Source organism: Watersipora subatra, chromosome 10 (genome assembly GCF_963576615.1).
Source record: "Watersipora subatra chromosome 10, tzWatSuba1.1, whole genome shotgun sequence".
In the NCBI taxonomy this organism is placed as follows: Eukaryota; Metazoa; Bryozoa; class Gymnolaemata; order Cheilostomatida; family Watersiporidae; genus Watersipora; species Watersipora subatra.
In genome coordinates this window covers 58,163,647-58,178,074 of record NC_088717.1, presented here as the reverse complement: position 1 = coordinate 58,178,074, position 14,428 = coordinate 58,163,647, and the positions used below count along the sequence as shown (strand labels likewise).

At 38.3% G+C, this 14,428-nt stretch overlaps 1 protein-coding gene across 1 annotated transcript in view; it reads left to right on the top strand.

The window, feature by feature from the left end:
* The first annotated feature begins 2,347 nt into the window (after positions 1–2,347).
* The window catches only part of LOC137407266 (protein dachsous-like), a 66,512-nt gene continuing 54,431 nt past the window's right edge, over positions 2,348–14,428 (top strand). The window contains exons 1-5 of the mRNA XM_068093873.1: positions 2,348–2,485; positions 4,806–4,955; positions 9,215–9,345; positions 11,542–12,034; positions 12,629–12,842. Coding sequence (XP_067949974.1) covers positions 2,348–2,485; positions 4,806–4,955; positions 9,215–9,345; positions 11,542–12,034; positions 12,629–12,842 — 1,126 coding nt within the window. The remainder of the gene's footprint in view (positions 2,486–4,805; positions 4,956–9,214; positions 9,346–11,541; positions 12,035–12,628; positions 12,843–14,428) is intronic.

Below are 14,428 nucleotides of genomic sequence, written 5' to 3'. Positions count from 1 at the left end.
AAACCAAATCTCACGCATTGCTCCACTCTTGGGTTGGCAGGTCTGAGTGCCAGTTACATGGAACAAACTTTGTTAGTAACTGCAATCCATATCATTACCACTAGAGCAAGCTTTTTTCAATAAAGTAAACTTCTGTTAGTTGATAAGAATTTTTTAAAACACAAAAAACATCTTGAGCATCAAAGGTAGGTATACATTTTTCTAAAAGGTTGAAAGTCAATCTTTCAGTTTTTTCTTTGTCAAAAGTTTCCCCTAATTATAACTGATTATAAGACCACAAATCCTAATCTGTATGTTTTTTTAATAATTTGATTACCTAGTTTTCTTATCATCAGGTTTCCGAGTAAAGAGAAAGAGCCTGAAAGATGGCATACTTGATGGACTGTTTCCAGGCGGCAAGAGATCCCTAGGAAAAATGAAATTTTATGTAGTGCCCACTTCAATGAGTCTATGATCGATAAAACTGATAAATCATTATTATTCAGTCCATATTTTAGCACCATTTCCATTTTATTCCCAATTGCATCAAAGTATAACTGTGTTTACTTCAGGAGGCTGGAACAACAACCCATCAGTACAGCAGTTCCAGCATATCTTTAGGCGCTTGGTTACAAGATGTGGTGTTACACCAGGAGCTACTGGTAATGTCAGATCTATGGATGACACTGCATTGTTACAAGCTTCTACTACCTATGTGCCACCAACTGTTGGTAGTGAAGATTATGTTGAAGATGTTATTGACAGACAAACTATGCTTCCCGAAGGAATGCTAAACATTACATCACATCCTGTTCTTGGTAACATTGCTATATATTTATCTGGTTGGCTTGTCAGAAAACTGCTTAAAAAGTTGCGTTGTGAGCCACGTAGACTCTCCCTAATTCAGTCTAAGGAAGTTAGCAAATATGATGATATTCATGTTCTGTTAAGAGTTAAGAACAATGGTAGCTTTATTTCTCCTTCTGATGGTGTTGTAGCAACTGTTCTATGCACCGAAAAGTATCAGCTACATCAGCAAATCAATGTTTGAAATATCCCAAGATTCTGAAGTGTGTAAAAGAAGAGATTGCACGCTATGATATATTTGAATTAAAGCAACATTGTACTGACATTTTTGTAGGAATTGATGATCATCACTTCTCACTACTAGCTTTAGTGGTTGAAACATACTTTGATTTAAGACAGCACCACTTTTCCAATTTAGGAAACCTAGATTTACATAAAGTGAACATCAGACAAAATGCTACAAAAAACATATTATTTAGAGGACAGTGAACTGTTATGTCGCTGTGACATAAATTGTCTATAGCCGGTTTAAGTTAGTATTTATTTTTAAGACTTCTCTCTATATATATGCATACAAATTGTACGGCTTGCAGGCATGTAGTAGTTCAATTCATTATATAATTTATATATACTATAATGCTATTAGACGTTATATTAGGATCATCAGGGCATCTGGCTCATTAATTTTTTATGCATAGATCGTTTATTTTCTGAATCACAAAAAAATTTGATGATCAAGCATAATGTAATTAATATTTATTGTTTGCTTTATATATGCATACAATTTGTACAGTTCGAAGGCATTTAGTTGTATAATTTATTATATACTTTTTTATATATAATGCTATTAGACATTGTATTAGCATCCGAGCATCTGGCTCATTTTCTATGCATAGATTATTTATTTCCTAAATCACAAATAAATTTTGTGGTCAAGCATACTGTAGTTAAGATTTATAGTTTGCTTTTGGTCTATATCAACGAATAACACATAAATATAACACAAATCAAAATATATTGAGTGTTGGGACCTACTGGCGCAATAGCTAAAGCTAATCTAGGCTCGAGGCCAATCCAACCACTTTTCGAACAAAGCAATGTAGGTTGCACGATTTTAGTCAAATGTATACAACAGCTTTGGCCAGTTTTCTGCTCTTGGTGATGTAAACAACTATTGTGATCTCTTCTTAGATAGTCAATAAGTTTTAAAGCTAAAGTTTACTGGGCTGGTAAAGCGAGCGATGTCAATAATACCCTTAAATCCAGTAGAAACATCTGTTGATAAGAAATGCAAATTATATAGAGCCCATATAGAGTTGTCTGCCTATTGTTGAAACCATGCCAATAGCCATCTACAACAAAAACTTATAGCCTAGAATCTGTAGATCTTTAGCTAGCTTGACTTTGATATATAGGTTGAATGAATATGTAGATCTTTATCTTGACTCTGATATATAGGTTGATTAAGATTGGGGATGGATAAAAGCACTCACAAGCTCATTGAGATTAAATGTTGTACAATGTTGCTAGGCTACTATAAAAGGGAGCGTGACCATGTAGCATGGACCAAGATGGCGCTCAAATTGGTACGCAGATAAATGACCTTGGCCATTCCAGCGGTAGTATAATTCAGTGGGCTCAGTGTCTTATAGGGACTATGTGGACTATAGGGATCAGTGTCCGACACTGGATCGGCTTTGTGAGTATGAGCGTGTACACACCTCTAAAACGGACCTTTACCCTACTCGACTTTTGGACGACCGAAGTATAATTATACTGTACATTATGCAAGTATACTTGTAAGGTATCCTTCAAGTCGTCATGTTGCTTATCCGGGTGTCTAAGGACGGAGACAGATAAGCATCACAACGATTTTTTTAAAGATGCTTAGCTGCAACACAAGGAAGGAGATAAAGAAAGTGCAACCTGTGGAAATGACGGAGGAGTTTAGCTAGGGAGAAGTTAGAACGGCTATCAAGTGTCTGAAAACAACATAAGTGCAGGGTTAGATAAAGACAGAGCATATGAAATATGGTCCAAAACTAGAGAAAGCTCAGGAGAAGATCGCACACCTGCTAAATCACATTGCTGAAACAGGAAACTATCTGGAAGAAATCAAGATAGCGCTTCTTATGCCACTCCAAAAGGCAGGGAAAAAGAAAGAACCTCCATCATCTATATGCCTCAAAAACTGGATTTGGCTGTCAAACAAGCAGTAGAGAAGAGGAGATAACTTGAAACAATGAGCCAAGTTTGTAGAGCCATACCAGGACATAAAGTCCTGATCGAACTATGCATACTTAGTGGAAAAACATTGTAGCCTATTTGCTCTATCCAGTGGGAAAGCTGTTTAAAACTCTATCATGCCTGTCCAGAGGAGTTATGAAGAGCTCTGGTTACCCTGAAGCCCAGGAGGGGACTAAATATAAAGGAAGTCAGATCACCTGAACCAGACAGATTAACTGAAAAACTAAAGACACTCTGGGCAGTTTCTCAGCCAGAGGTTTTGTGTCCAGACACGAAGCTGCCCGGGGGAACTAAAGCTCTGCAGTTCCTTCTTTTTATCTAAAGAAAAACAACGGAGGATCTCTCAACTTTTCTAGCAGCTGAAGCCAGGGGGCTGGCTGCAGAGAAAATAGAACCAGTCATTGAGAAGCCTGCCTAGCATAGAGATTGGCATGTCAGGCAGCTAGAATAATACCGTGGTGGCATGATATGTTGGATGCCAGAGAGGAGAGAAAAAGTTGGGATCAGGTTCAAGCTGCCGTCAATCAATCAATGTTACATGAACCTTTGAGCACTCAAAACATTACTTCATTGCAAAAAATTATTATCATTATCATGAAGTTATGTTAACCCCTTTTCTACAACATCTATTAAGTCAGTTAGATATGCTGACTGATATAGAGCCGGTTTTCTCTCCTAAAGAAGTTAAGAAAAATAAACAGAGACTCGTAGTGCCATCTACACTCTCTTGAAAGCAGCAGGAAATTTAACATGTCCCCAACCAGCTAAAATTATGACTTACAAAGGAAAAATATTTGACTTGGACTGCCCAACGAAAATGGCAGTCGAACGGAGCCAGTACTACTCAAGATAAGCAAGAACATAGACTGGCCAAAGGTAGACAACGTTGGTAGATCTCACTGCCTTAAAACTGCCAATACTACAGAACCGCATGATTTTTAAAGCAGGCGGAAAAAAAGGTTTGCCGGATCGCCTTAATTCAAGCTGGGACAACTCGGAACAGGTCAGATCCTCCATCACCCATCTGAGCTCTTCCGGCTAAGGCGTTAAATTTTGTCCTAAAAAAGATATCACCCTCACCGGCTCAACCGAGCAGGCCAAACAAAACAGTATGAACCATATGGTACTTGTCTCAGCAGACACTTGATGGGGGATAGTTGCCGCACTCAAAAAATGAAAAGACGATTGCGAGATATGTCATTTTAAAAAAAGTAATAGACTCATTCGACACTACGTCATGCAGAAGAAGGATATGGTATGTTCTGTGTTTGCTCATGTTTGTCTTCTCATGTTTCTGTGCTCGCCTGCTCATGTACCTATTAGCACACATTGAGAAACCAAGTGATTTAGCACTAGGGGCACCAAGGAGCCTGCAGGAATCAAGCCAGTAGTATATATCATGAACCAAAAGAAGTGGAGCCAGTTCTTTACCTAAAAATGGCTCCCTGTACGTCGCCGCTCACTAAGGAGAATCGATTAAGGAGGAGCCAGCAGGATGTTGAGACGACGAAAATATAACAAAATCAAAAGCATCACCTCCCACTACGTCTGTGACTCAGCAAAATCCTAGAAGCCAGCCAAGTACTAGAAGAAGTGCTGTGACACAAGCCAGCCAGGTATTCAAGAAACAATAACTAAATAGGCCTCGACAGTTTTGTGTGGACGGAGATGCTTGGGCGGACACTGCCTGAGCTACTAAAGGTGTGACAGCCAGAGAGAAATATAGCCAAGTCGACAGAGGGGCTTTTTCGGCGAGAGATCCTTCTTTAAAGGCATGGAGTCGGGCAACATCGGCCATGGACCTAGCTGGCTCATCCGCTAGAGCTGGATTAGCGGATATTGTACCCAATGGGGAGGTGTGCGAAGGAGCCAACTGGCTGGTCTCCGTGCCGACTTGGGAGGACAAATCAGCCATAAGCCATGTCGGTCCAGATACAACTTGAATTACTAGTGAGCCTGGTTGAACAACAGACTGGTTGAAGACTGGAGCCTAAAGCCAATAAAAGAAGAAAAATTGCAAGAAAAAAACAGATGTATTGTGCTTTCTCTGTATGATATTCTATATTGTATCATTATATTCATGAATATTGTAAAGGATTTTGTCGGCCTTTACTCAGGCACGATCTAGATTGTAATAAGTGTTGTGTAAATGTAAGAGAAATGAGTGTGGTTTTTCATTCTTTTCTTTTGAAGGAAATTCCATTAGTTGTGGAGCTGCGACTACTCGGCTTTCCTAGCGAGAGCACTCCCTATTGTCCCGGACCGTAAAATGGAACCGGGTAGGAAGCCGTATAACAATAATGATTAATAGACTCGCTAACACATTGTCTTATTTACAGCCAAACTAACAAAGTATTAGAGACAGACACAATACACAAAATACATATAAGAGTAATTATATGCGAGTATATAAAACATCAGAAATAAATTCGTGGCCCGGCGTCCACCACAATATGTTCTATTAAGTTTATGCAACAAGCTATTCTGTGATATTGGTGTGTCAAGTAAAGAGTTGGCTGGCTCTCTTTGCAGTATACTTTAAAACGCGTCTTATAATGGGGTGCAGTACACCTTATACATTGATCCAAGTGCAAAAATGAACCACGGAGTCGAGATGGCGCCCAATGATATGGTGTGCCCTAAGTTGCGAAAAATATGGCACTAGCTAAAAACATTTGTTAACTTAAATTAACAATTAAAAACAATTAAAAACATTTTTTAACTCAATTAACACCAGCAGATAATGTGACATCAAACTTCCTATTTCCTTTACCTGAAGTTTCTGAGCAACTAGCGGAATGCCCGGGCTTTTAAGACTGATAAAAAAAGTTTTTGTACAGAAAATTATTTTTAATCAACATATAACATTTCCTGTTCTAACTTTTAAATGAAGCTGCCTATGTCCAACCTGAGTTCTGTGTTTCCATTTCTGTTTGTAACCGGTCCTGCCAATGCATAATATTTGTAAGCTAATGCATAAATATTTGAAAGCTCATAGCATCGCTAAAACATATCATTGAAAATTATTTCACACATTCGTTTTTACACATTTGTTCAAGATTTAAAACAGCTTATAAACAGTGATGCAGATAATGTAGTTGCCATTGACTAAGCTTCATAACCCAATGAATTTGAGTAATTTCATCTAGTGTAAATCTTTACTATGATAAGAACCATTATTATAACTTAAGCCAGCATTACAAAAAAAAACGATTGCATTATGATCGCTCACGTGATCATAATTTTTAAGCGCACTAGCTGAAGCTTGAAGCAGCTATTTTAACCAATCATCATTAAAAATTGGCAGCTTTAATAAAATAATACATGTATGTGAACAATTTTACCACAAGAACCGCATAGTGTATTAGTGTAATATAGCACACCTGTCTGCAGAAGTAGTGTATTATATAGCAGACCTGTCTGCAGAACTAGTGTATTAGATAGCAGACCTGTCTGCAGAACTAGTGTATTAGATAGCAGACCTGTCTGCAGAACTAGTGTATTAGATAGCAGACCTGTCTGCAGAACTAGTGTATTAGATAGCAGACCTGTCTGCAGAACTAGTGTATTAGATAGCAGACCTGTCTGCAGAACTAGTGTATTAGATAGCACACCTATCTGCAGAACTAGTGTATTAGATAGCAGACCTGTCTGCAGAACTAGTGTATTAGATAGCAGACCTGTCTGCAGAACTAGTGTATTAGATAGCAGACCTGTCTGCAGAACTAGTGTATTAGATAGCAGACCTGTCTGCAGAACTAGTGTATTAGATAGCAGACCTGTCTGCAGAACTAGTGTTTTAGATAGCAGACCTGTCTGCAGAACTAGTGTATTAGATAGCAGACCTGTCTGCAAAACTAGTGTATTAGATAGCAGACCTGTCTGCAGAACTAGTGTATTAGATAGCACACCTGTCTGCAGAACTAGTGTATTAGATAGCACACCTGTCTGCAGAACTAGTGTATTAGATAGCAGACCTGTCTGCAGAACTAGTGTATTAGATAGCAGACCTGTCTGCAGAACTAGTGTATTAGATAGCAGACCTGTCTGCAGAACTAGTGTATTAGATAGCAGACCTGTCTGCAGAACTAGTGTATTAGATAGCAGACCTGTCTGCAGAACTAGTGTATTAGATAGCAGACCTGTCTGCAGAACTAGTGTATTAGATAGCAGACCTGTCTGCAGAACTAGTGTAATATAGCAGACCTGTCTGCAGAACTAGTGTATTAGATAGCAGACCTGTCTGCAGAACTAGTGTATTAGATAGCAGACCTGTCTGCAGAACTAGTGTATTAGATAGCAGACCTGTCTGCAGAACTAGTGTATTAGATAGCAGACCTGTCTGCAGAACTAGTGTATTAGATAGCAGACCTGTCTGCAGAACTAGTGTATTAGATAGCAGACCTGTCTGCAGAAGTAGCGTTTCTGAGTTATAATACAGTGCGAAGCAGGTTGTTCATTCCTAGATTTTTTGCTATATCTGGACACACGAACAGCGGACAAACAAACACTTAACTTTACACATTTAGATTAGATTTTCCCGTGTCGGATTTTAAAAGTGTGTATGACAGTTTTTTCGTGACTGCGCTAAGAGAAAAAAGAGTATTTAAATTTTGTAGCCGTCGTAACTTTTGGCAGCATCTGTGCTCTCACTTCCTTTTTTATTGTTTGTACTTAATAGTTACCGAAGTAGTTGCAAGAGTAGTTACTTTTGTAACTACAGTACTTTCATGACAGCATATGGCTAGCCATCAATCCTCTACGACAACATGGGCAACCTATTTACCGATAAAGTAATTTTTTGGCCATTATACACTAACCACTCAGTAGCATTATCATAAGATTCTCCTGTCACACAACTAGCATGAGGTGACAACTAAAAACTGATTTGACACGATAACTGACATGAGATGACAACTGACATGAGATGATAACTAACATGAGATGACAACTGACGTTATATGACAACTGACGTTATAAGACCACTGACATGAGATGACAACTGAAAGAAAATGCAGAGATAGATTCCTTCTCAACCTTGGCAGTCACATCCAGCAGTTCATCAACTTTTTCTGTATTTGAGAGAACTACTCTGCACTGTAAGTTAGCATTTCCTGTCCTCATAACCTTTTCATTGTAACCAATGTTCTGGTACATGCAAATGGTGCCTTTGTGCATTAGTCAAAGGCAAAAGGCTGTTGTCTGACAAACAACCTTATCAATATCATGTCAACTATTAATAGCAGTGGTGGATGCAATCAACAGGCAGGGACAGGCTCATTTTTTGAGCCTTCTGTGCCAACCAACAGAGATGACAGTACAGAGATTAGAGATGTTCACATTTTTATCCATTGTATCTTTGTATCCATGTCAGCTAGCTGTGCAGGAAAACTTTACAGGACTGTCATCCCTTTTCTGGTCACTGAAAAGAGATGAGCATGAGCCCTATTTAATAAACTCACTGGGAAATATTAATTAGATCTCAGTGTAAGTACTTGAACATACCATAGAACATACCAATCATCTATATAAGGCAACAGTTTTGATTGTCTGATGCTGGCAGGTCTGCTGAGAGCATGGACAGATGATAGCATAAAATATGACTTTTATTGGCTAACTCTAATCTTTAGTCACTACTATTACTATTTTTAATCTTTGCTAGTTTGTATATTCAAGGTGTTGGATTCGCTGAAATAAAGATGTACTTTTTACTCGTAAATTTTAGTATTACAGCTTTGCAGCTTCACTAGTGTCTGAACCAATGCTAATCAATTGATTCACACAAATCTAAAAGGAAATGCACAAACTAAACATAGTCAAAAATAGAATAAGATGACAAAGCAAATGCGACACTGATGCGGAAGAATTGTGGGTAACATGAATCTTCTAAATGCACACATAACAGTCCGAATCACAGTAGTAGTAATTACTGTAGTAGTATTAACAATTCTGATACTTCTGGAACTTTTTTTATTAAACTCAAGCTAGTTCAAACGTGGCAGTTTGTTTTCATGTTTTACCAGCAAATTGGATTTTTATTTCTGTGATTAAGTTCAAAAACTCAAATATATGTAAATTCAATGACATACAGCAAATAATTCCAGCTTTCTGCCATCAGCTCTTCATTTGATTTGCTTTATTTGGCCCAAAGTTAAGCTAATTTTCTGCTTATTTCTTCAAGGTAGAGCTACTGGTTTATATGGCATACAACAATCTGCCAGACCCATACCTGGCCAATATGGTAAAAAGGATGTTCTGCAGTATACTGAACAACCTCGGCTCGCAACACAATATACTGGTCGTGCTTGCATGGTACGGGATAGCACAAAGTTTCTACATTAACAGTCTAGAGAATACTAACAACCGGCTGTCCAGTTCATGAAAGAGTAGGCTGAGGAGTAGCTAGCTGAGCAGGTAACAGTGGCCTAGAACCAGACTGTCAGTTAGTTTGCCTTTTTGGTGCAACAGCTGACTAAGCAGGTTCAGCAGCTACAAGAGGAACGCCACGACTCTGAAGAGGCCGCATCAGCCAAGCTCTTTTAGTGCTGGGGCTGCGGAGGCCGAGACACCTTCAGAGAGACCGCCCCAGTAAGAAATGACAGAACCAGAGAAACAGCCAGGTGCCGCAACAGTAGTGTCAGCAACTACTGGTTGAACTAAAGTTTCTAGCAGCCCCGATTTCTTCCAAGGGCCAAAACACAATTACCAAAGCACTTTGAACCTTGTCTTCCGTGACCTGGTGTAGTTGTTTTGCTTTCTTAGTATTAATGAGCGCTTCATTTGCTTAGGCTTAAATCAATCTCAACTATTTTATCATTATATACTTCATTATGTAATTCTGCATAGGTAGTATTGGTAAACGTTCAGATTACCAAACATAATCATTAATGTTATTATTATTACATTATTATCATTCCATTCTAAATATTTGGTACTAAAAAAGTTGAACTACAGCTATTAACAAGCAAATTCTCTTATAAACAAATACATATATCTGTATTAGACAGACCTACTGTAAAACACTAAAGATAAACTGTATCTGTGTTGCAGCATTATTGCTTATACCAAAATCATTGGCTATTGCATAACAATCGAATTTTGAAGATCCTCAAGTTTGAGGAAATTTGGGGATTGTTTCACATAGTCGTTGCAATTTGCAAAAAAATGATATTGCTTTCACCAAACAGAGACTGATATAATAGTGCAACTTTTAAGAGAAGTTGGAGTTATCAACTCTGCTCTTGTGATTGAAATGTTTGGCATGGTGCTATAGAGATTTTATTATGCATAATAGTTTTGTACAAATTGGTTAGTTAGTAATCATTTATTTTGCTGATAACAAAAAGCCTCTATTAGTAGGCATATTATAAAATAAAATGGAAACTGTAAATGTATCCTGAATGCAAGATAGTAGTGAAAAATTCATGTTTAGTGTGAGATTATTTTGTGTAAAAAATTAAAGAAAATTTACATGAGAGGATGACTTCAAATAAGTAATGCAGGATAACTTACCCTATAGTACAAACTTATCCTGTACAAGTTACTAAATCATAATAAGTCAAAATAAATAGATATCCAATAGGTTATAGCATACGAGTAATACAAGGCAGGAGAAAGGCAGGCCAAGTCATCCTTGGAGATTTTGAATCTTTGATGCCCCTCTATCACGTAAAGAGTTGTCTCCTTTATAAAGTGTTTTTGGAAACCGTTGATTGGACAAACGGACAAGCCCTGTTTCTTATGGCCCAAGTAGGCAAGGCATACGACACGGCTTATTCTTCTATCAGATGCTTACTAGATCCTCGCTATCGATTTGACTAGTTACGTCGGCGAGCACTTCTCGTTACATTTCACTAATAATTTTAACGGAAAAGCGTAGAGCATTTGTGCATTGTGATTAATTCAATCGTTTATGCCTTCCTTAACAGACTAAATATGTGTCGCTATACAGTTTTATAGGTTATGTTGAGTAAGTTTTAGTAACTGACAATCTTATTCACAATTATTCATATTATCGTACACGTTTTCACGTTCATCACTCGTCTAACGTATTTTGATATAATCGGCAGAATAGTAGTCAACGTACACGCTTGTGAATATTGTATTTGTCCAGTCTTTTGCTCAAATGGTTTCATTGAAAGTTTTTTTCATTAGATGCTTCTTTAGAGAAAATTTGCTTGCATAGTATGATTCTGTATGAAATATATTTCTATAGGTCCATATAACGTAGTACTTCTACTTTGTTGTGAAAACTTAGATGCCTTTTATTCGTTGGTATATTATTATTGTTACCATATTCTGATACTTTAGGGATCCATGTCGTAGCTCAGCAAAGATGAATTATAGTGCTGAAGGATATTAAGTATAGTGCTACAGCAAGCAACTGTCAACGTTGCGGTCAACGCAGCTGAATGGTTCCGAAATGGCCGACATATCATATCTTCACCACAGACCTCACCTGAGACTATATATACTGCTTACCATATGGACTACATTAAATTGTTTTAGTCAAACAATATCACAAGCGGTTCCAAGAAAATCGCTTTATTTTCAAGAAAATGTGCGCGCACCCGCAGAAATAGGAAGTCTTGCTCTGGATAATGCTCCAAACCAAGAGTTAGTTGTTCTACAAGCAAATGATATTGTTTCTGACTTACCTGGACAGCTTACTTACTCCAATTTGTTTGATTTCCAACCGAATGGACTAGTTACAGCCAAAGTTGCATTTGACAGAGAGGAAAAAGCTGTGTATAGCCTCATTGTAGTGCCATTGCCGCAAGGGGCTCCGTACACTGTAGATATTGTCATACAGGACATCAATGATAATTCTCCGCAATTTTCTGAGCCTATGAAGAGTTTAGAAATTCCTGAGAACACAGCAGTGGATGAGCAATTAGCTCTTTTGGGTTCCGCTAATGACCCAGATGAAGGTACTAACTCTACCCAACGGTATGAGATAGTCAATGGTCCAGAGGGAGTGTTTCGACTGGAGGAAAAACCAGTAAGTACACTCTATGCTTCTTAAGTTTTCTACACACATATTTCCAAATATCTATCAAATGTTTCATGTAGAGCTCAAAGTTTTCCTGGGGTTTCATCTTCATTTAATGTAATCGAAATAATCCAAGTTGTCGCTAATGCAGTGGACAAACATTCCTATCGACTCGAATAGGTGATTTGCAAACAAAGATAGAGTCACCAATAACTACGTTAGTGTTTGTTTTACCAAGCTAATCTGATTGTTTTACCTCCGCTACCAACATTCTAAAGTGCAGGGGCAAAGTGTTTGTAGACATTGCTCTGCTTAGCTAATTTTACAATAGAATTAATATTAGCAAGCTAAAATGTTGTCTGATGGGGATACTCTAACATAATCCTTTGATGTTGATTCCAATCCTGTATTTCACTCACGCTCCTTTTTTCAACCAGACTCACCCCTCCTAGCTATCGTTGAGTAACCTAAACGGATAGCTATAGTTTTAGTTTTGCAAAATGTTTTAGCAGTTTTTTGTACTCAAAGATAGATGTTCTCAATGTTCCCCATCGCTTTAATTCAATTGAATAGATTGCAGCGAATGATGTGCTGACTTTACAGGTGGGAATTACTGACTTGTCTGTGAATCTAAAGCTGAACTCTACACTCGACTACGAAACCCAAAAGAGCTACCAATTTATTGTAAGAGCATACGATGGCCTGGGTCGGTTTGGAGATCTGCGGATTAACTTATCTGTCGAAGACGTCAATGATGTGAAGCCAGAGTTTGATTTAAGTTACTATAGCGCGACCGTGCTGGAAAATGCTACCATAGGTATGTTGGGTAATGAGAAGCTTTCTAGAATGCTGCAGTTTTATGTTCCCTGGCTAGTGCTGAGATCACGCTTGTGTCAATTTAACTCATGCTCAACTAATCCTATGCTAATCTACTCTTCTGATATGTCAGCCTCACTGCGGCTTTCTAGAGTTCATCAGAGGTTAATGAGAGCACCTGCTGCTTGATGGAAAGTTATTTTTTTAGTTTTTTCTAATTGAGTTAGTAGAAATACCTGTGCTTTTGCTGGACAATGAGTTAAAAACTTTCTATATTCAACATGTTCCACCTTTCATTGGATGACATCATTCGGTGTCATCCAATGGACATCAAATGAGAAAGTCAAAAATCATTAGAAGTAAAATAACTCCCTCAGCAGAGAATCAGCTGACAACCAGGCTTATCCCTTTTTATATAGCTGGTCTTCCTTTAAGATATGCTTGTGCATGGCGCATGGCTGTACGACACGCAAACCTTCATTCCTGAGCTGGTCTGTTTTTGCTGCCTTCGCGCAGCTGTGAGGTAGGATTTGTGTCAGATTAAATATCGTTTGACACTTCCCCGGGATATTTCTAAGGATTACATATATTGAATGTTTTCTGCTAGCTGTCACTTTGTTAACTCATCTTAGTCATTGCTTCTCTTTTTCATCTAATTCTAGTATTTTGAGTTTTGAATGGTAGTGTAGCTACTGGCTCACTACTCGCTAGTTACGGTTTATGTATAGGGCCTGATGGCAGACCGCAGTGATTCACTGTAGTTGTGAACTTGCTGCACTCATGAGCCGAGCCGCTTTTGGATTGAATTCCAAAAGCAAACAATAAATCATAGTTGATAGGCGATATAGCTAAGCCTTAAAACGCTCTTTCTCTTCATCTCGTCAACCAAACGCCACAAATATTATTCATGACAATGAGCGGCTGTAGGGCATAAGTGCTGAGCTCTAGAACCTGTTTATCACAGCACAAATCTTCAACTCTCATCGTTATTTTGAGTTGTTATATTTTGATACGATCTCTTCTATGACTTTTAACCCTCACGTATTTGTATAGCTCAACCTTTCACGCTCTGTTTCACTATATAGCTACTGTTTGTTGTGCGCTGGTGACTACTATATATGTTAACTGTTAATATATGTTACTGTTAACAATTCATTATAAACTGATACTTGTTCACAATAAACTGTTAACTACATATAGGGTAGTTAATGGCTGGTTCGCGCCATATCGTCGTATGTCCACGTTGATCCCGCAATATTATGGTGATTGTCGATGATAACCATGATCACGCTATCACTAACCCATCCACATTTACATCGACGCAGTCCGATGGCGCAGCACAGTCCGCGGCACAGTGTTCTCATTAAACAATGCGGTCTTGGAAATGATGAAATACAAGTCTCACAACAATTGCTATGAAAGAAAATATAGATCAAAAAATCCGCTACCTCCAATCACCATCACCGAAGTGGTGCACATTGCACAGACCTTCGTGAATGCTCGCTCAACTATTGGCAAAGTTTGACAGCTGCAAAGTTCCCTGATGTTTCCGCATTGCCTCGACGATGCCATCAGTTTACGGTGCAC